The sequence below is a fragment of the Nematostella vectensis genome, chromosome 14 (genome assembly GCF_932526225.1).
Source record: "Nematostella vectensis chromosome 14, jaNemVect1.1, whole genome shotgun sequence".
NCBI classification, from domain to species: Eukaryota; Metazoa; Cnidaria; class Anthozoa; order Actiniaria; family Edwardsiidae; genus Nematostella; species Nematostella vectensis.
The window spans coordinates 2058173-2080484 of NC_064047.1; the positions used below are offsets into that span (position 1 = coordinate 2058173).

Sequence of the window (22312 nt, forward strand, 5' to 3'; positions counted from 1 at the left end):
TCCATCTACTCGCGTATCAACACGTCCCAGTAATCACGGTTCAAGCAATTGTCCTTGGGTAGAAATGAAGAGGATGGGTGTGGAGGGTTGGGTGGCTGGTAGATGTGAAGCTTGCCGAGGGGATGTAACCCATGTTAAATTGGCACAGACCAGGCGCAGGTACACGAGGGGGGGGGGGGGGGTGCGCAGGGTGCCCCCCTGGGGGCCAAAAAGTGGGTCATTTTTTAATTAAGAACTTTTCAAATGCTATGCTTTCCATGTGATACCTATGACTACGCACCCCCTCGGCCAATCCTGGGTACGCGCCTGCAGATATTTTGACATCCACCGCGGATCCAGGAGACAGTTTAATCATATGCATCACCTCTTCCTATGATCATAGAAGGCTACCCAGGGAAAGACACAGGGAACCCGCGATTCATCTTGGCTACACTTCTAAGGTGGTTGTTTCTCGGCGACTTTGAGCTTTAAGCCTCCCGCGAAATTGTTGATAGATGGCTCTTAGGGTATCGGTATTTTGTGGTTACTAAAAAAAACAATAAAAAACATTTGGCATTTTGTGTGTTTGTTAGGCAGGCACGCCACTGTCTGTCGTTTAAAAAAAACCTTTTCCTTTAGCCCCCTATTTTTTTTTCACCGCGGAATCACCCACTATATATATATGTATATGTATTATGTCTATGTATATGTAAATCAGAGATGAAACGGTAGTTCGCGTTTTCTTTTTTCCTACAAACCAAGATATATCCCGCTCTACACCTATGTATTGAGCATTGTTATATGAACGCCTGCACTCACGCATTATATTTATATATACACATACACATACATATACATATACATGTCTTTTCCCGCGCCTCAGTAATGTTCTTTGTCACGCCTAGTACTGTTCTTAGTCACGCCAAGTAATTTTCTTTGCCGCGCCTTATAATGTTCTTTGTGACCCCAAAGTAATGTTCTTTGTCACGCGTAGTACTGTTCTTAGTCACGCCTAGTAATGTTCTTTGCCGCGCCTTATAATGTTCTTTGTGACCCCAAAGTAATGTTCTTTGTCACGCGTAGTAATATTTCTTTGTCACGCCTAGTAATGTTCTTTGTCACGCCTAGTGTAATGTTCTTTGTCACGCCTAGAAATGCATTGACAATTTTTTAGCTTGAGGGTCGTGGAATTGCTTTGGAAGAGGGGGAGGGCAATGTATTTCCTTAATAGCATTGCCGATAAAGAAATGTTTGGATCGGTATTACAGCACAATTGGCGTGGCCATGATTTCTAGAAGAAGCTGCACAAAGAGCTCTCTTCTTCATTCTATTTAAAATGTGCAATACAATAATTGTGTTTTTTTACTGTTTCTAGAAGGGGATAGGAGAGGGGTCTCTTCCAGTTAACCTCGGTATAACCATTCCATTTGGTCAGTGCTCATGTGATTTAACTGGCTTTTTCTTTTATCTTCTTGGGTTGAAATCTATCTTGACCCGTAAAACTCGTAGCTTACGGCTACTTTGCTAGCAGCTCTAAAGGATTAAGAGCCGCTTAAAGCGATTACCATCTTTAGTCGATCATTCACGTATCAATCATGGCGCTATTGTATGGTTAAAAATAAGCACGTAAGAAAACAGCGATTTACTTTATGTTTTGTTTTTCTCAACAGCTTTGTATTTTCTACTATATACATAAGTATTTCTAAGCACAGTTTGCTCTTTAAGGGGGATTATAGCGGGCCCTTGAAACTTCTTTAAAACGATCACTATCTCTGTCGTGTAATATAAAGCGTTTGCGGCGATAGACTGTGTACTATTCTCATTATGAGATATTTTCCTTCAGGCGAAACGGCAATAACCGACTGCTCCCTAACAAATGCACTATGCCTGAAACATCCGAAAAGACTAGGTAGTGTCCAAAATAAATAAGAAATTGATAAAATCTAGATCTCAGACTGTGTCTTTTGATACGTTGTCCTGGTTGTAGTGCACAAATATACCAATGGGCCAAAGTAATTTGCGTATTGTAGTGTCGGACGTATCAAAAGATCCGAGACGTAAAACATAACGGCGTGCTAAATTAACCGAACAAGTTTTTACGACACATTCATTAATCAGTTGTGCGACAACTTGCTGGATCACAAGACTGCTATGCAACCTCTGTTTAATTGCTCCTCATTAAACGATACAGCCCATTATTTTAAGAACACGAGGTATGTAATTGTCTACGGTTCTATTGGCAACGCATCGAGTATAAAGACAAACCATGGTCTTCTCGTACCTGTCAATCGCTCATTGATTGAGTCTAGCCTAGCCACTGAAAGGCAAGTTGCTTATCAAACAGATACATTTGTTTCAATTTGTCCTAAGAATATCTGCTTCGACCTAGATGTGGCGACAAACAAATGGGATTTAAGGGTAGTTGTTGTTATTCCCTGGTCCCAGAGCCTCGAGCGTTTCTCTATTCAGTGACCACACTGGCCACTAAATACAGAGACGCACGAGGCTCTGGAACCAGGGTATTGTTGCTAGCAACCTGACCTGGAACAAACAACTTGAGGGCCCCCAAATGGTCTTTGGCGAGCACTTGCGAGCTTGCAAGCACCCCGTTTTTTATGCGAGACCGAGCATTTTTAGACGGAAAAAATTGCACGAGCATGCGAGCACGGCGGAAAGAATTGTGCGAGCGTGCGAGTATTAGCCGAAAACTGCGAGCATATCGAAATTTCGGGGGACCATTCGTCCTAACTTGTAGTCCAAACCCCCGCCCGCGTACTTTCACCAATAATCCGAATCTTTTATATTTTAAGAGCTCGGCCATTATTAACACGGTGAACAAATATTTTATTTAATAAATTGTGACGGAACCACAAGTAACCCTTGTAATGAGATTGTAGTCACCAAGGCTACCAAGAGGATCCCAAGAGTAACACTACATTTTTTTTTTTTTTTTTTTTGCGCACGTTCGGCTAGCGCGTCGGTCGGCGCAATTCGCGCCATCACGGACCAGGGCCACGGATTAGTAGCTCAGATTACGTGATGTTACTTGACTGAGTTTCTTATCAAACACGGAGAGCGCTTCGCAAACAAGGCACATTTCGTGGTTTATTTTTAAAAAATTAGACTAACAAACATTGGGCCTAAAGCCCTTGTGGCCCGTGATGCTTTTCGCTCATCTACTCACGCTGACCACATTGCGGGCTCAGCGTTATTTAGTACACGGTTCAGTTCCGGAAAAACTTTTTATCTTATAACTCTTTGATTCTAGATTTTTACCTCCTTTTTCAGTATTTTTAACTTAAAAATGTCGCTGTTTGCCTGCACAAAGTGCCATTCTAGGCATCCGTTTGAGGAACTTTCGCGAGGAGACCAACTTTGTAAGGTAAAGTGCTGATGACACACGTAAAGTTTGAAATTTCGCGCCTCGAAAACTCCAATCTTGTTGCACGTCTTACCAAAAATAAAGTCACAATAGTACTGTAACAACAAGATAACCAGATGTTTAAGTTTAACAGGAAAAATACTATTGAAATAGCTATTGAAGGTTTCTAGTTAACGGGATCAAAGTCCTTGGCTGCTTCGAATGTGCTTCGAACGCCGTTATGAATATCGTCCTGTAATGTAATCAAACCTAAAACGTGCCTTGTTTACTTATTTGTCCGCGAAAACGGAGTTATCTACCTGCCTTGCTAAGATAGCTTTGCTTTATAAATCCAGTCAACGTGTTGTATGCGTGTGGCACCGATATCATGCACAGATATCAAGTACACCAGGTACTTATATATCATTTGCCAGGGGTGGTGGATTGTTCCCAAAAAAGGGGGGGGGGGCAAAAGTGGAGTTGAGGGGGGTGCCTGGGTTTGATCAGAAGATCAGCAACAAGACAGTGTCACCCACAAGGCAAAATCAATACAAGCATATCTTTATTTTAAGTCATTATCCATGCTTATAGCCAAGGGGTGTTGGGGAAGGGAGGATTCAAAAGGAGACAGCTTATGTACCTAGTACCTACAGTAGCTCGTAGCATAATGACCTGTTCAATATATGGATCAGGGGTCTTTTCTTGACAAGCATTTCCTAACTCTTATAACATGATGATGGTAAGCTAGAGAAAAAGTTGCTGATTATGTCCAAAGATTTCTTTGAATTCAGTAATAGAGAAGACATCACCACTTAGGTCAGAATGTGTCTCGTTTATTGCAGAAATGCAGGAAATCATTTCCTCTTGTGACTTGTACCTTTTGTCGTCTGGAGTTCCATCTTTTAGAGTAAGTAATTAAGAGTAATTAGAAGGGTTGCTCACCTGATACATATTGCATTTGGTATTGCAATTTTTATGGCAGGGAATATTTGTTTAAATCTTAGGTTGTATAGTATCCATCCTTGCACATTCTTATGACTTCAGTGTTGCATTATTTTTCTCTTATAAAAAGAACAACTTTGCCTGCCATTGTGGATATTGTGAGCTAAATATAGAAGCCATTGTGATACACATTTTTTCCATGGATTAAACAGATTTTGAAATAATTGCCTCCCCCAAATATGCATCTCGCTTGCGAAATGAAAAATGAAATAAGCACCCTGACACTTATTCAAGCAATTTCAGTGTTACAATTTTAACCACAAAAGCATTTATCTTTTTCTCTTCCTAAGTGCAAATGCCATTGTTAAGTTTTTCAAGTAAATAGGTGTTACAGCGCGACCAGTAAAACCATGAACACTGGAGATATGTATGGAATGTTTGTTTGACCAATCACTCCTAGACATTCAAACAGTCAACTAGAAACATGTCTCAACAAGTCTCCAGGTCTGAATTCTCACGTCTGATTCGTCAGAAGACAATAAACATTCCTCACATATTTTAGGTGTTCACAGTTTTACTGGTTGCGCTGTGATAACATCTCTTTTTTTTACAGTAAAACAGAGAGACCAGTTTGCAAAAAGTGTGACAGCAATATCAAGCAATATGGACAGGTATTACAAACAGTTATTGTAAAAGCAGTCAGGCCTGTTCAGGTAATAGGTGCTAATCATGCGTCAATGGATCACATTTTTGTTAGAGAAAGCCGGTGTTATTCTGGTAGTGTATTGGGCATGCAGTGGAACTCTGCTAACTTGAACTTTTAAAATAGAGTAAAGTAACTGGATGTTTGTGTTAAAGCTTTGATTAGCTGCTCATTATTTCAAATACATAAGGGGCCGTCCACACTAACACAGATTCATTTGGACCCGTATACTTTTTTATACGTTTAGGCCTTCTGTCCACACTAACATGGGGGTTGGATCAAGCAAAACCTGGAATTTTTTTGAAAATGCTGTCAAAAGTGGATCGAAATGAATCCATATACTTTGGTCCATAGTGTGGATTGTCGAATTCAAATCACAATTAAAACGATGCACATCTGCTGCTATGAGCATGCCCATATCATATAAAAATGACATCATGCCATACATTTCAGCGTTTTCTGACGTTCAAATAGGTGTTAGTGTGGATGGCCTGATCCAGATGAAAACAATAAAGTGTGGACGCAAATCAAGTGGTGCCTTTTTGGTGACACGAATCAGAATACTTTTTAATCTGTGTTAGTGTGATCGACCCCTATATAAACTAGAGTTTTTATCTATTTGTGTGTGATTTGATTCAGTCAAATATTAAAATGTCAACTTTTGTTTTGTTTCAGCCTACATGCTGTGTGTACTGTAACATAAGAGCGGCGTTTAATGGTGATAAGTGCTCACGGTGCGAGAGCTCAGAGAAGAAGTATGGGACGCCTGTGTTGTGTGAACAATGCAAACTCAAATGTGCATTCAAGAAGTCTGATGAATCTAAGGAGAAGGTAATGTTGTGATTAAGCTACTTTGAATACTACCTTACCCATCTGATACCCCTACCCTTATCTTTCCCTTGTGGCTTGAATTTACATTTTATATTTCAATTGTTTTCATCCATGCTTGTGTTGTTACTCATTGAACAGTGTAGTTTGCTTAAACACATTATAATACCTGCCATTTATAAACTGTACAATGCTTGGTGCCAAATGGTGTATGACGCTGTTTCAATAGATACCTTTAAGAGCACCCACAAGCCTGCTAGGTTCTGACATTTATAATTCTTTATTTTGATATCAATTCCGTACTACTTTATATGAGGTGAATATTCACCTTACAATATGTGGGTTTCTATTTATTGACACTTTTTACTGAGGGTGTCCGCCTATAGGAGAATTTACTGTGTATTGTGTTGCCTGTGTTAGGTTGATGGGAAGGTTTTGTGTTTGCTCTGTACTCTGTCATACAAGCGCCTTGTACATAAGTCCAAAGGGAAGGTCCATGGTCGCTCCTCATCACAGCATAAAGGTGTAAAGCGAAGGTGAGGATAGAATGATGAGATGAAGATAAAGTTGATGATAATGATGACGATGACATGATAGCAATGGTGGTGATGATGTCAACCAATATTGTCGATGCAGATGAAGCAGTGCTCTTAGCATTTTTTTTATGACATGCCCAAACCAAAACAGAAATCGGCAATTAAGGAGATCTATGTATAACGTTTTTTTTAAACCTGGTACGTTGAGGTGGTGTTCACTATTGCTGGCACACCTAACTGCATTTTAGATGTCGATAGTGATGATGTTAATGTTATTGTTGATGATAGTAATAATGGTGTTGATGATGATAACGTTAATAATAGTGATAACGGTGATGAAGATGATGATGATGATGTTCTTGTTGTTGTTGATGATAGTGATGATGGTGTTGGTGATGATAATGATAAGGTTGTTGTTGATGATAGTGATAATTATAGTGATAATCTAATGATGGCGATGATGACCGTGACTGGATGATGATGCCACCACTGTTGTTGATGATGATTGTGAGGATGAAGATGTTGTTGATAATGATTGTGAGGATGAAGATGTTGTTGATAATGATTGTGAGGATGAAGATGTTGTTGATAATGATTGTGAGGATGAAGATGTTGTTGATAATGATTGTGAGGATGAAGATGTTGTTGATAATGATTGTGAGGATGAAGATGTTGTTGATAATGATTGTGAGGATGAAGATGTTGTTGATGATGATTGTGAGGATGAAGATGTTGTTGATGATGATTGTGAGGATGAAGATGTTGTTGATAATGATTGTGAGGATGAAGATGTTGTTGATAATGATTGTGAGGATGAAGATGTTGTTGATAATGATTGTGAGGATGAAGATGTTGTTGATAATGATTGTGAGGATGAAGATGTTGTTGATAATGATTGTGAGGATGAAGATGTTGTTGATGATGATTGTGAGGATGAAGATGTTGTTGATAATGATTGTGAGGATGAAGATGTTGTTGATAATGATTGTGAGGATGAAAATATTGTTGATAATGATTGTGAGGATGAAGATGTTGTTGATAATGATTGTGAGGATGAAGATGTTGTTGATAATGATTGTGAGGATGAAGATGTTGTTGATAATGATTGTGAGGATGAAGATGTTGTTGATAATGATTGTGAGGATGAAGATGTTGTTGATGATGATTGTGAGGATGAAGATGTTGTTGATGATGATTGTGAGGATGAAGATGTTGTTGATAATGATTGTGAGGATGAAGATGTTGTTGATAATGATTGTGAGGATGAAGATGTTGTTGATAATGATTGTGAGGATGAAGATGTTGTTGATAATGATTGTGAGGATGAAGATGTTGTTGATGATGATTGTGAGGATGAAGATGTTGTTGATAATGATTGTGAGGATGAAGATGTTGTTGATGATGATTGTGAGGATGAAGATGTTGTTGATAATGATTGTGAGGATGAAGATGTTGTTGATAATGATTGTGAGGATGAAGATGTTGTTGATAATGATTGTGAGGATGAAGATGTTGTTGATAATGATTGTGAGGATGAAGATGTTGTTGATGATGATTGTGAGGATGAAGATGTTGTTGATAATGATTGTGAGGATGAAGATGTTGTTGATAATGATTGTGAGGATGAAGATGTTGTTGATGATGATTGTGAGGATGAAGATGTTGTTGATAATGATTGTGAGGATGAAGATGTTGTTGATAATGATTGTGAGGATGAAGATGTTGTTGATGATGATTGTGAGGATGAAGATGTTGTTGATAATGATTGTGAGGATGAAGATGTTGTTGATAATGATTGTGAGGATGAAGATGTTGTTGATAATGATTGTGAGGATGAAGATGTTGTTGATAATGATTGTGAGGATGAAGATGTTGTTGATAATGATTGTGAGGATGAAGATGTTGTTGATAATGATTGTGAGGATGAAGATGTTGTTGATGATGATTGTGAGGATGAAGATGTTGTTGATAATGATTGTGAGGATGAAGATGTTGTTGATAATGATTGTGAGGATGAAGATGTTGTTGATAATGATTGTGAGGATGAAGATGTTGTTGATGATGATTGTGAGGATGAAGATGTTGTTGATGATGATTGTGAGGATGAAGATGTTGTTGATAATGATTGTGAGGATGAAGATGTTGTTGATAATGATTGTGAGGATGAAGATGTTGTTGATAATGATTGTGAGGATGAAGATGTTGTTGATAATGATTGTGAGGATGAAGATGTTGTTGATGATGATTGTGAGGATGAAGATGTTGTTGATAATGATTGTGAGGATGAAGATGTTGTTGATGCTGATGATGATAGTGGTGATATTATTATGACAGTAACCATGTGTCTTGGTCTAGCCACCATCATCCCAAGCATGAGAAGAAGTCAAAAGTAGCCAAACTTCAAGAGAGTAAACAATCTTCACAATCATCACGAGACAGTCCAGTCACAGCACTCGGGCTGTACAGTGCTAGCTCCGGCAACAGGTGACTGTCTGGGACACAGGGGGAGGGGTCTGCAACCCTAAAAATTTTGATTTAAAGGTTTGAGAAATCTTGAAACTTAAAAGCATGCATAAATTGTTATAATACAATCGAAAAAAATAATTCTAACCAATATCTTTTTTGGTAATCATATAAGTATGCTATATACTTCTAAATGCTGTAAAGTATCCAAGATGGTTTGCCGGTGAGACATGAGAGACCTTAAGCAACAACAATGGTAACGGCAGAAAACAATGGGATTTGATTCTGAATTCAATAGCAGCATGTGGAAATGCATTCTGTCTGATACATTTCAGCTGTTTTCTGTAAAACCACGATGTGAAAACTCCAATTTCATGTACAATTAAGGACATGGACTTTTGCACTATAAACTCCACTAAGTTTGCTGCTGTAGAAATAATGTCCTTAGTTTATTTTTATCTGTCTTTTACTATAACGTTTTGCTTATTCCATTGCAATTAAATTATTATCGATCGCCAGGCCCAAAAACATCTTTTTCGGTTGTGTTGTCCTAGCCGTTGCTGTCGTCCTTGCGTAAGGTCCCTACTTTCCGTGACCCGAAGGGGGGCACATGCACTCTGGGCCCACCCCTACTCCCATAATGCACCTGGAGCACGATTCATTATTCTGTTTGGTCTGAAATCATGACCTCAAATGACTTACGCCAACCCACCAATCATTTTCTGACTGGACAATGATCAGGTTTTTAACTTGACACATACTGTAGGTTTTAGGTAGATATGAAATCCCTGCCATCATTTTACACTTTAAGAATGATATGTGAATGTATTGTGTAGAGAATTTCAAAAAGATTCAAGGATGTAACAGAAAGGAGGGGGGGGGGTATATCCTGAATATAAGATATTATATGGAGGAAGGTAAATTTGTGGACCAACAGCATGTAATGTAAAGACATATTGATTGCGTTATTGTATTATCTCTTTCTAAAGTGACACTGGTGGTGAAGCTATCATGTCTGGCCAAATGGCGGAACTAAATGATTTGAAGGAACAGGTACTGCAAGACATACATTTGAAAAAAAAAACTATACAAAGAAATAAAGACGCAACAGGAAAGAAAATAGATTTTTGCAAAGCATTATAAAATTCTTAATCAAGAAAGAAATTTAACACTGCAAATAGTTGCATTCTAAAATAGAGTCAAGGAGACATTAGGACTAAAAACTACCAAAGCTACCCTAAAGACTCCACGACTATGGCATTTATTTGAAAAAGAAATGTGATGAGTAGAACGAACGAATTAACAAATCGAATTTGAAATTATAAATGTATTTAGGAGACATTCCTTGCCAAGACTGAGACAATATGCAGCCTACAATTAAACACCCCTTCAAATAAACTCAATGCTGGATAACATGATGACAGAAATGCTGAACCATTTTAAGTACAGCAATAACACTGTTAATCATCTTCGACCTATTTTTAATTTAGGTTGCAAAGCTGAAGAGGCAGTTACAGCAAAAGGACCAAGCCCTTCTAGAGAAAGAAAAAAAGGTACAGCTTTTGAATCCTTACCACTCCAAGATAACAAAGTGAGAGCTTTGAAAAAATATCTGGTATCAGCGGCTGCTTTATTTTGTTTCTAAAAGATGTATTTACAGCCTTTTTTAACGTCTCCTTTAAAATTCATAGACTGCTAGCTAGTACTATAGCTTTCTATGCCGATTGCCTATTTTTCACAGTCTCATGTATCGTCGCACACTCTCCTCTCCAGGTTTTTCGAATTCCGTTTTTGCATACATATATATATACATATATATATATATATATACATATATATATATATATATATATATATATATATATATATAAAAAAAAAAACCCTGATGAGTGGGCAACCACGAAACAGACCTGTAGGGAAACCTATGTAGTTTGTATTTTTCTCAAACCAACACTATACACCGCTCTACTTTCGAGTATTGAGCACTTTCTATGAAAGCCTTCAACCATCATTTTATATATATATATATACATATATATACATATATATACATATATATACATATACATATACATATACATATACATATATAAAATTAACATGAAAATAGGTCGTGAAATTACATATATATATATATATATATATATATATATATATATATAGTGTTGGTTTGAGAAAAATACAAACTACATAGGTTTCCCTACAGGTCTGTTTCGTGGTTGCCCACTCATCAGGGGATTTAATGAGAATATTCCTACCATCGTATATATACTATTAACATTGAAATTTACATAATAATAGACTGATAGTTTTAGCTAAGGCGGCAAGAGGAACAATAGCGAGTTACATAAATATGCATATTTATGTAACTCGCTATTGTTCCTCTTGCCGCCTTAGCTAAAACTATCAGTCTATTATTATGTAAATTTCAATGTTAATAGTATATATACGATGGTAGGAATATTCTCATTAAATCCCCTGATGAGTGGGCAACCACGAAACAGACCTGTAGGGAAACCTATGTAGTTTGTATTTTTCTCAAACCAACACTATACACCGCTCTACTTTCGAGTATTGAGCACTTTCTATGAAAGCCTTCAACCATCATTTTATATATATATATATATATATATATATATATATATATATATATATATACATATAGGGAGGGTGTAGCAAAACACTTGATTATATTTTTTTAGTTGACTGAGCTTAAGGCTGAGAACTGGGAAAAGGAGAAGGTTTCCAAGAAGAAAGTCATGAGTTTGCAGAAGGAGATGACGGACAGGATAGACACACTGCAGGTAACGTAACCCTGGAACCAGAGAGTCCATGTCACAGGGACTAGAAATAACACTTGAAACATAGTTGGAATTATGATTAGGAAAAAATGCTTCGTGTAACAGACAGGCGTGGTTGGAAGCCATTTCATTGGCTAGCTAATGAAACGCTTCCAAGAATTTTAATGACGGATGCCGGGAGACGATCTGGGTGTTGGTCGGCGAGTGTTCGCTTAATATCAAAAACCGCAGTAAAACTAAAGAGGACGATTGTTGTCACATCTCCAAACTCGAATCATGGCACGAAAGATTATGTTCTATTTTTCCCTTTCTGGTAATTTAAGGCATTTATTTCGCAGCTTTCAGCTGGACAAATGAATGAAGGAAAGAAGAGAGAACCTGCTGCGCCCAAGACTTACATATCTTCTTTCTCTCTCTGCTTGCAGACGGAAAATAGAAATTTAAGGAAACAGTTGTCGTCACTATCCAGGACCCCCAAACCAGAGAAAGCCTCGGCGAGCACCGCCAGCTGACAAACTGAAAGCTAAGCGAATATTTTTCATTGCATCGAGATTTGTATAGTTACCACCATTCGCAATAATCACCCCGGTAAGTTTCAAACTGCAAAAACCCTTCCGTCAGTCTGAGGTGTTTCGTGCACTTAGCTTCAAGCGCAGGTTACCCAGTACTTGACTGGTGTAAATGAAGTTTGCTGCTCGCATACGGGACATACTGTATGGCGTGTGATAGTGGCGCCCTGCTCAAAGACCAAGCAACTCAGAGATGTACCATGCACTTTGCCTCAGGCGCAGGTAACCCAGCTAGACTGATGTAAATAAAGTTTGCTGCTCGCATACGGGACATACTTTATGGCGTGTAATAGTGGCGCCCTGCTCAGAGACCAAGCAACATCGTCCTTTTTACGACATTATAACGACTAGATAAACCAGCTTCCCATATCTAACAATAGATCTCATTTTTGCGTGCGTCTGTCCTCTAATAGATGCACAGATGACGTCACAGCGTGTCATGAGCAAAAAGTACGTGGCTGTTGCTCATGACACGCTGTGATGTCATCTGTGCATCTATTAGAAAACAAGCGCAAAAAATGGGATCTATTTGGGTTTTTTACAGGAATTAAAATGTTTTTATGCTGACGCCAAGGGTGCGTATTTACTCTAATAACACATGGACTCTCGACCAATCAGAGCGCGCGATTTACGAGTGTCGTCGGAATTTTGTCGAAGCACTGTGAAGTTCAGGGAGAATGGGGTTTAGTATGTGTTTTTCTACTCAAACCACCATGACAGAATTGAAAAATATAACGTTACGTAACCTTTATAATCCTCGATATTTCTCTGTCATTATTGTGTACAAAACTGTATATTATTCACCAATGGAATTTTAACTAACACTACGAATCTTAGACTGCATTATTTGCCAAACCAATTGTTTCTCAGTTTGGAAATAAACTCTACAAAGGCTAGGTTCAAACGTCGTTCTTTTTTTCATCAGCCATATCCAATGCAAATACATGCGAATAAAGTTTTAACATTTGACTTGAATGCTTGTTTTAGCGCCCTGGACGCTTATTCGATTCTTTGGGTCGCGAGGAAGGCACTTATTCAAAGCGGGATACTTATTGAAAGCGGATGCTTATTTCAAAATTCGGGGGTTAAGGAGGGCGGTGCGGGGCGCTTATTCGAAGGTCTGCGCTAAAACGAGCCATTACGTATCGCATTTGCATTGAATACGGCTCATGCATAATACGACGGTACACGCGATTCCAAAAGATCTGTGATATCATGTTATTACTGGCGCTGGAGAAGCTGCTCTTGTATTGAAAGTGATTGTATTTTAACCCTAGTATAGCCAATATCAAAATTGTTTTAGAACTAAGTTTTTTTATTTATTATTTTTTTATTAAATGTGAAAGATGACAATCATGCAGTTGTGTGTGTGTGTGTTTTGGACTCAGTAGATTTCTGTGACAACAATGGACTTTATCAACGTCAAAAAATTTGAAGAGCCCTGGCCAGCTACACCTTTGTTTGTTTCTTGTGTTTTTTTTTTCAATTCACCTCCCCTAACTACTTCCCACAACTCTTTGCGATGCTCGCATTAAACCGAGGTCAGGTGGCAAAAAGATGTAGACAAAAAAAAAAATGGCGTCGGGAAAGTCAGATGGCCATGCGCTCGTCGCAAAGAGTTGTGGAAATTAGTGGGGAAAGTGAATCTAAGAAGAAACCGTTAGGAACAGATATCTTGATTTTGCCGCCAAAAGCCTCTGCGCGCAAGTTTGCCACTCAATAAGTCACGTGTTTTCTTGGTGTTTATTGAATTCAAAAAACGATCTGTTATTGATCTGTTAATTCTTACTAGCATTCTTTTAAAATCCACCCAACCTGTTGTTTAGATCAAATTGGCAAAGCCTAAAAGAAACATGCTTTTTAATATAACTCCATCCGTTTTGCCTATGCTTGATTCTCGTAACCACAATGTGCCCAAAGCGATGGATATGGTTTCGCTCAGGATTTTCTTTGTGACAGTTTACGAAATTTAATCATGAGAGCGTGATACATCTTTTTTGTCTTAGCTTCTCTAGATTAAATATATGGACTTTAACAAATGCGAGATGTGACATAAAAAATTGCTTCCGATTTGTCTTTACTCGCGGTACTCAGCACCACGCCGGCTCCCTTTTCGTCGAATCCAAGGTACTTCGGGGTAATGTCGTGGTTGCTTAGTAACTGAAGAAAGCAACGCTCACTGCCTCTTGAAAGCGGATGATGGATGAACAGGATTTCTGGGTCCGACTTGAGCGTGGCCCGGACGCTGTACACCTTGTCCATGGGCACTGAGGGAGTCTAAATTGGAAAAACTGGCATTAGACTGAGCTTAATGTGCTACTTCGTCATCATAATTATTATTTTATAAAATTACGAAGACAGTTCTGCCGAATAGGTCACGAGCGCGCACCGGGCTGTTTACACTATCCATTTTTGTCGCGCGACAAGAGCTGCGATTTTGGTGACAAAATGTGTAGTTCCAGCAAATATCCATACCCCCCGTTCCTTCATGGAAGGGTCGGAGGTATGACCCCCCCCCCATCCCTCTGGAATTTTCCTGGAAAAACGAAATACAGTAACTAACGAAAAAGGGCATTTTATCCTCCTTCCCCCCCTTCCCACCCCGGAATTTCCAATGCCCTCCATGGGGGGAGGGGGTATGGATATTTTCTGGATGTCGCAGGTAATTCGAGCATGCTCGTGTCTAGTCGAATAGGCAAAGAACACTGCAAAAATTTCAACTTGCTTTGTTTGAAATTATTTGAAACAATTTTTTTTCGCCAATTTCGTCGCTTAGCAGCCAAGTGCGATCTGGGGTTGCGATAGAAATCGCAGCTAGTGTGTTGGTGTCGTGCAACAAAAATTTGCTAGTGTAACAAAGCCATTAGATGACCGTTACTTTTTTTTTCTGTTTGGTTGGGGATGGGGGAGGGGGCAATACAGTATCTATATTACTTGTTGGTTCCCAGGCCTCTAACCTTCATAATGACGCGGTTGTTTTTGATTGCTATAACCTTGCCAGGGTTCCCTGCTGACTCGATAATGCTGACAGTTCGTATAATGGAGTTTACAGTGAACAAAGCACTGCGGAACCTGAATCGTGCTGTTAGCGTAGTGAAAGCAAAGAGAGATTTGCGTTAGAATTAAGAATTGACGGTGATGGTTTATACGACAAAATAATGGTGATGTGGTGGTGAAAATGTATATGATGGTAATCGAGATTTCAACATGGTAGACGATGTATAGTTTATTTTGCGCAATTTACATCGAGTGAAATTTACCAAAAATTAAATTTAAATAGGATTTGAAGATAATAGTAAGGTGGATATAAAATAATAATAACAACAGTAATGATGATAAAAACAGTTTTAGGAAGAGTTATCTGTTATGTCGATGGCAATGATGACAGTTGTGGTGATGATAATGATGACAACGGTGATTAATATATTAGGGCGCGTTTTTACTCGTGATTGATTAGAATAGATTAGAATAGAAAAAGCGCGCGCTCGTTATCCCTCGTTCCCATTGCGGAATGGAATGAAGGCCATTCTGCTACCTGTAGCAGAACGACTCGGATGCCATTCTGAACATTGTCTACCAACCATTCCCATTCCGGAATGATAGGAAAAAACGCGCCCTTAGAATTACAATATGGTGCCAGTGGCGATGGCACAATGACGGTGATGACTATGATTATGGTGATGACAATTAAGATAACATGGTCATAAAATATTAATAATGATGGCAGGGACGATTATCATAATTGTTCATTGCTTGGATGCTTATGATTGTTTTTTTCCATTTACCATTTTCATCACATCGGTTACCAGTCGCCGACAGTACACCTGCACTGTAAGTCAAGTAGTGTCCAGTGACCGCATCCCCCCGATTCTCGCTCTTTATTGTGTATTCTAAGGGGGGAGCAAACACCTCATCATGTTCATCCTTCAGGTAGACTTTGCATTCAACAGAATAGTCTTTCCCCTGATCACCTTTCTGCTGATCTTCCTACAGTGACAGATGTGAAGACGCTTAAAGAATTTCACACAGCCGCCTTTTTTTATGCTTACGATAGAAAAGATCTAATATAGCCATATTCACAATTGTTATAAATTAAACATTCATATAACCCTCAAGCCCCATCTATACTAAAAAAATTTAGTTGACAACTTTATTTGTTGGTATATACACTAGCAATTTCTCATGTGTGACAATTTTTAATTGCCGAGAAAAAGCAAACCTGCTAGCTTTTGAGCAAATATAGTTGCCACATAAAAATTATCCAATTTGCTCCATCTACACTAGCAAACAGTGTAGGTGGGGCTTAAAAGAAGGGCAAAATGTTCCAAGAAAAAAGAGACCCTCAAGCTACAGGGTTTTCTTCATATGCAAATGGCTGTAAACAGCCTCTGTCAGCCGCCATTTTGAAATCCTAGCGAAGAACCAAGTTTGAAAAAACATCCATTTCCATCGGCTGGCTGATTTGGGGAAGCCAATGTACCTCTGTCAGCCGCCATTTTGAAATCCTAGCGAAGTACCAAGTTTGAAAAAACATCCATTTCCATCGGCTGGCTGATTTGGGGAAGCCAATGTACCTCTGTCAGCCGCCATTTTTAAATCCTAGCGAAGTACCAAGTTTGAAAAAAATATCCATTTCCATCGGCTGGCTGATTTGGGGAAGCCAATGTACCTCTGTCAGCCGCCATTTTGAAATCCTAGCGAAGTACCAAGTTTGAAAAAAATATCCATTTCCATCGGCTGGCTGATTTGGGGAAGCCAATGTACCTCTGTCAGCCGCCATTTTGAAATCCTAGCGAAGTACCAAGTTTGAAAAAACATCCATTTCCATCGGCTGGCTGATTTGGGGAAGCCAATGTACCTCTGTCAGCCGCCATTTTTAAATCCTAGCGAAGTACCAAGTTTGAAAAAACATCCATTTCCATCGGCTGGCTGATTTGGGGAAGCCAATGTACCTCTGTCAGCCGCCATTTTGAAATCCTAGCGAAGTACCAAGTTTGAAAAAAATATCCATTTCCATCGGCTGGCTGATTTGGGGAAGCCAATGTACCTCTGTCAGCCGCCATTTTGAAATCCTAGCGAAGTACCAAGTTTGAAAAAACATCCATTTCCATCGGCTGGCTGATTTGGGGAAGCCAATGTACCTCTGTCAGCCGCCATTTTTAAATCCTAGCGAAGTACCAAGTTTGAAAAAACATCCATTTCCATCGGCTGGCTGATTTGGGGAAGCCAATGTACCTCTGTCAGCCGCCATTTTTAAATCCTAGCGAAGTACCAAGTTTGAAAAAACATCCATTTCCATCGGCTGGCTGATTTGGGGAAGCCAATGTACCTCTGTCAGCCGCCATTTTGAAATCCTAGCGAAGTACCAAGTTTGAAAAAAATATCCATTTCCATCGGCTGGCTGATTTGGGGAAGCCAATGTACCTCTGTCAGCCGCCATTTTGAAATCCTAGCGAAGTACCAAGTTTGAAAAAACATCCATTTCCATCGGCTGGCTGATTTGGGGAAGCCAATGTACCTCTGTCAGCCGCCATTTTGAAATCCTAGCGAAGTACCAAGTTTGAAAAAACATCCATTTCCATCGGCTGGCTGATTTGGGGAAGCCAATGTACCTCTGTCAGCCGCCATTTTGAAATCCTAGCGAAGTACCAAGTTTGAAAAAACATCCATTTCCATCGGCTGGCTGATTTGGGGAAGCCAATGTACCTCTGTCAGCCGCCATTTTGAAATCCTAGCGAAGTACCAAGTTTGAAAAAACATCCATTTCCATCGGCTGGCTGATTTGGGGAGGCCAATGTATGTTTAGATCTTTCATTACTATAACGTCCTCAGACGCCCGTAAAATAAAGGCCCAACTCAAAAACGTCAGAGAAATGCAAACTAAACATCACCAGATCCGGATACTCATGGATTCATCGAAGGCATACACGACCTTAAGAAGTGCATCCTTGCAATGTTATAGGATTGACTCCATTGCAAAATATTAACCTTGATTTCTGACCAATTCGTAAACAAAAGCTTAAACTCAGAAACATTTCATACCAAAAAAAGACACGAAATTCCGAACTACAAATAAAGACAAACAAAAGCATGGATCAAGTCACACATAGATACCTTTATTGCGCTTTGTCAGGTCCCATTTTACAGCCATCAGCCACAATAAACAATGCTAATTACTGCCTGCACTGCATCATGGGAGTCTTCGTAACACCTTCACAGAGAGGCGGGCAAACTCCTCCCCCATAATCATAACAGTTTTTTATAAGTCTCTTTGCCCCAAAGCAAAACAAAACATTTCCAGGTCCAAGGAACCCAGAATAAGCCTGAAACAATTTTTGAATAAGGTTTGATAGCAAAGATGGTCCAAATTGGAGAGTATGTGGCCATTCACTAGAAAATTCCTTTCTCACTCGGTGAAACCCAAACAAGGAATTATGTCATTGAATCAACCTCAGCGTGCAAACATCCATAAGCACAGCATTAATTATGCCCAAAAAGACTTCATGATGTCCTAAGGCACTTTCCAGATGTGAAAAAGCTGTAATTTTTAAGCAAATTACAAGTAAAACTGTTGTAAGCAACAGGCTGTAGCAGTGCCTTCGCAGGATTGAAGACACCGCAGTGCATTGCTGGAAACATCAAGGCATACCGTCTTGGGTCAGCGGTAGCTTAACTTTACTTTCTGTTTTCAGTCTGTTTTTCTTACAGTTTTGCTTAAAAGTATCTATGAGTAAATGAGTTAATTAAATGTGAAAAATAAAGTATTTGATTTTTCCACTGTTGCCACTTCACGCACTTTAAAATACTACAATCTTTTCATATAAATTTGAATTGTCCTACATACCCGTGACGAAACCCATGCGATACAAGCTGAAAAATGTAGATTTTTAAAAATGTAGATTTTCAATCTGTAACTTTACTTGAAATCATTTACATTGGTTGACCCTCTATCGTTTCGACGATAACAGGATATATTATATAGAATAAATGCTTTATATAAAAATGTGAATATACTATAATTTTTTGGGGCCTCAATATCACTATTTATTGAGAAAAGAAACTAGCACGCTTGCTTGTGAAAGTGAACCTATATACATTTGATGAAATTAGTTCAGTTTCGAGGAACCACAAGGTCTAAGTTTCATTTATTTCTTGCTGATATTTTGATATGCACAGAGTAAACATCACAAAACATGATTACAGCAATGTAAAAGGGTACAGCGTGATTACTTAAATCGTGATCGTGATAATGAAAAGTGATCAAACTTTTGTTCCGTTTTATCCAATCTGTGTGTATGTACGTCTATATATGTACATGAACAAAATAGGGCGTGATGCAACTCTTTTCAGCTCGATGTTTTCCAAGCGCGCCCCATAACTTAAGTTGTAGTCCAGACTCTTTAAATATCAAGGAAAGATGAAATGTATAAATGTAAAAAAAAAATATGAAATACATTTGTGTTGCGTTACTTAATAACTATACCCGCCACTTCATTTGGGATGTGTTTTTTGCTATTTTTACGTGCATCAGATTCAATGATTTCTCAGTTGATTATATATGCCCTTTTTACTCAAATTGCCAAGTTTGACTTTCCGCGAGACTTACCTTGCAGGCCATGTTTACGTGTCAGTACGTGTCCCACAATGCCAATCTCTTAGCGCCTTTTCCAGTTTAAATGCCCCCAGGCCTTCATTAGTATTACTCGCGAAACTGTCTTATATATTGACTCATATCGCCCTTTGAATTAGTGTTTTTGTTTCTATTGTGGGATCTTTGCAGCTTGGACATTTTTATTAAGATATTCTCGAACGATATTCTCGATATGACGATACTCTTGATATGACGATACCCAAAAACAACGATATTCTCGAACGGGATCCTGTTGTCTTTAGAAGAAACATCGTGTGATCCCTCCAATGATATTTGATATAACGACACTCGATATAGCGATACTCGATATAACGATACTAGACATAACAATGCTCGATGTAACGATACTCGATATAACGATACTCGACATGACGATGCTCGATATGACGATATTGGATATATAACTAGACTCAATATAACGACACTCGATATAACGGTACCCGATTTAACGATACTCGATGTAACGATATCCTTGGCCTCGGCCAGTATTTTCAAGACCTCGGTCATCGTATTTCACGATACTGACTCCCAGCTGCTAATGATATATATGTATCTTCCCGATTATTGAACCATAGAGATCTTCATAACGGACACTTTACTTTAATCCATTTCTTATATTAGTTTTCAAAATTGCATTTTTAACAGGTCCCTAGCGACGACCACAGCGCTTTCGATATCACTTCCTAGAACGGGAAAAAAACAAAAACGACTTTGTGACGAATGCTTATTTTCGCGTTCTTTTTGGTTACGGGAAGTGGTGCTTTGGTAAATTCCTCCGCCGCACACGTTTCTCTTTGAAATAGAACCGTGTTGGGGCTGGGACTAGTGTTTAGTTTAGTGACGTCACAAAGTCTAATTAAATTTTCTTCAAACCGCAAACGGACTCAGCAATCCGCCATGTTCGGGTTTATCCGTCAGCACCCCGTCATCACGGGTCTGGCGGTCGCAGGCATTTCGGCGGCTGCCGCGTACTATTTTCGCAAATCATTAGTCAACACATTTTATGGGGAGGAGGTGAGTTTGGTGGAGAAAGATCTGCTTAAGATTCGAATGCGCGTCGGGTTTGAACTCGCTACCTGAGCGCGCTAGTGCTTTGACCTGCTCCCATTATCTCTATGATTAACACGCCCGTTGATGGTATTTCTTTGAGAAAAAGTATCTAAAAGATGAACGCAACTGGAATAACAAAGTTTGAGGCCTTTGAAAAGGCAAAGAAAAAAATCTTAGCCGTCAAAGTTATCAATTCACATTTTGAGACACTTTCTATTTCTAAAGAACTTTCTAATTGAAAACTTGTGTGATTTTGATTGTCGAGAAGAACAATCGCCTAACATCACCACATTTATCTCACATTTTTGTCTATTTCAAGGAGAGTGGTGAGGATAAGAGCACAGAAGGTGATGAGGAGGGCGGTGAAGCAAGCAAGACAACCCCGGACACGCCCGTCTCTGCGTCTGGACCCCCGATGGAGGCACCTCCCGTGGTCCCCGTAGAGGCAGCAGCATCACCACGCCCAAGAAGGAGCGGACCCCAACAGGACAACTTTGGCGGCTTCCGCAAAGGGTTCCTCGACGGCAAGAGATTCTAAGCTGCTACGATGCGCTCCAAAGACCCATAAATTTTACGAACCCGAACGGAAATGGATAACAATACACGGACATGGAATATAACATAGATGGAAATGATGATTAAAAGACAGGAACGGAAATGGACAACGATACACGGACATGGAATATAACAAACATAGAAGAAAAGGAATGATAAATAGGCCGGACTGATAGGGATAACGATACACTGACATGGAATATAACATAGATGAAATGGAATGAAAAATAGACCGGAACGGAAACGGATATAGAATTACGGACGCAAGCAAAACAAAAATGAAAAATAACCAAAAAAAATAATCAAAGGAGCAATCTTCAACTTCGATGTTTTGCGCAGATGTTTTCTCGATGGCATATGACTCAAAGCTATGACAGAATCAACCCTGCAAGTGCTCAACAAACCGACAAGTTTATTGATTGGAATGGAAAAGGACGATGACAAAAAATAAAAAAAGACTATTCCAAAAGAAATAAAAAAAAACTTTATTCAGGCTAGTTAGGCAGCACGTCGTCAAGGACTCTCTTCTTGCACTTTGATGAGGGGTAGGGGCGGGAAGGTGTTCCGCGCAACCGGGTGTTTACACGCGGACCCCAAGATTCAAAGTGCGAGTAGGAATGTCATTTAATATCAATAAACCAAGTGCCTCGATCGTGAAAATAAAAACATCCACACATGTCAACTTGTATTTTGTTATTTTGTCCGGCGGAAGGGTGGTGATGCTGCAGTGGCTGATGGATGTTTAAAGTGGGGGAGGATGATTGATTCAGTGTATTCGCTAAAATCAATATGATTACAAGGAGTGTAAGGCAAGACGACGCCTCAGGCAGCTACCCAACGACTCGAAGTTTATTTTTTATGGCGGATTTAAAAC

General features: G+C 39.2%; 2 protein-coding genes and 1 long non-coding RNA gene across 3 annotated transcripts; 2 read left to right on the top strand and 1 right to left on the bottom strand.

Moving 5' to 3' along the window:
* The first annotated feature begins 3172 nt into the window (after window positions 1–3172).
* LOC5518856 (protein FAM76B) lies at window positions 3173–13538 on the top strand. Its single transcript, XM_001638686.3, has 10 exons — window positions 3173–3361; window positions 4183–4247; window positions 4896–4953; window positions 5661–5816; window positions 6234–6349; window positions 8705–8833; window positions 9802–9865; window positions 10303–10365; window positions 11515–11616; window positions 12039–13538. Exons 1-10 carry the CDS (start codon window positions 3284–3286, stop codon window positions 12123–12125), a joined length of 918 nt encoding a protein of 305 aa, XP_001638736.1. The 5' UTR covers window positions 3173–3283; the 3' UTR covers window positions 12126–13538.
* A 368-nt stretch (window positions 13539–13906) lies between these two features.
* On the bottom strand, window positions 13907–16767 carry LOC116602251. The gene is made up of 3 exons (XR_004290350.2): window positions 15968–16767; window positions 15140–15264; window positions 13907–14459 (listed from the first exon to the last, which is right to left on the bottom strand). It is a non-coding gene; the product is annotated as an uncharacterized LOC116602251 (long non-coding RNA).
* A 1995-nt stretch (window positions 16768–18762) lies between these two features.
* On the top strand, window positions 18763–22120 carry LOC116602255. Its single transcript, XM_032363584.2, has 2 exons — window positions 18763–20847; window positions 21203–22120. The coding sequence occupies exons 1-2, from the start codon at window positions 20731–20733 to the stop codon at window positions 21419–21421; spliced, it is 336 nt and encodes a 111-aa protein (XP_032219475.1). The 5' UTR covers window positions 18763–20730; the 3' UTR covers window positions 21422–22120.
* The last annotated feature ends 192 nt before the right edge of the window (window positions 22121–22312 follow it).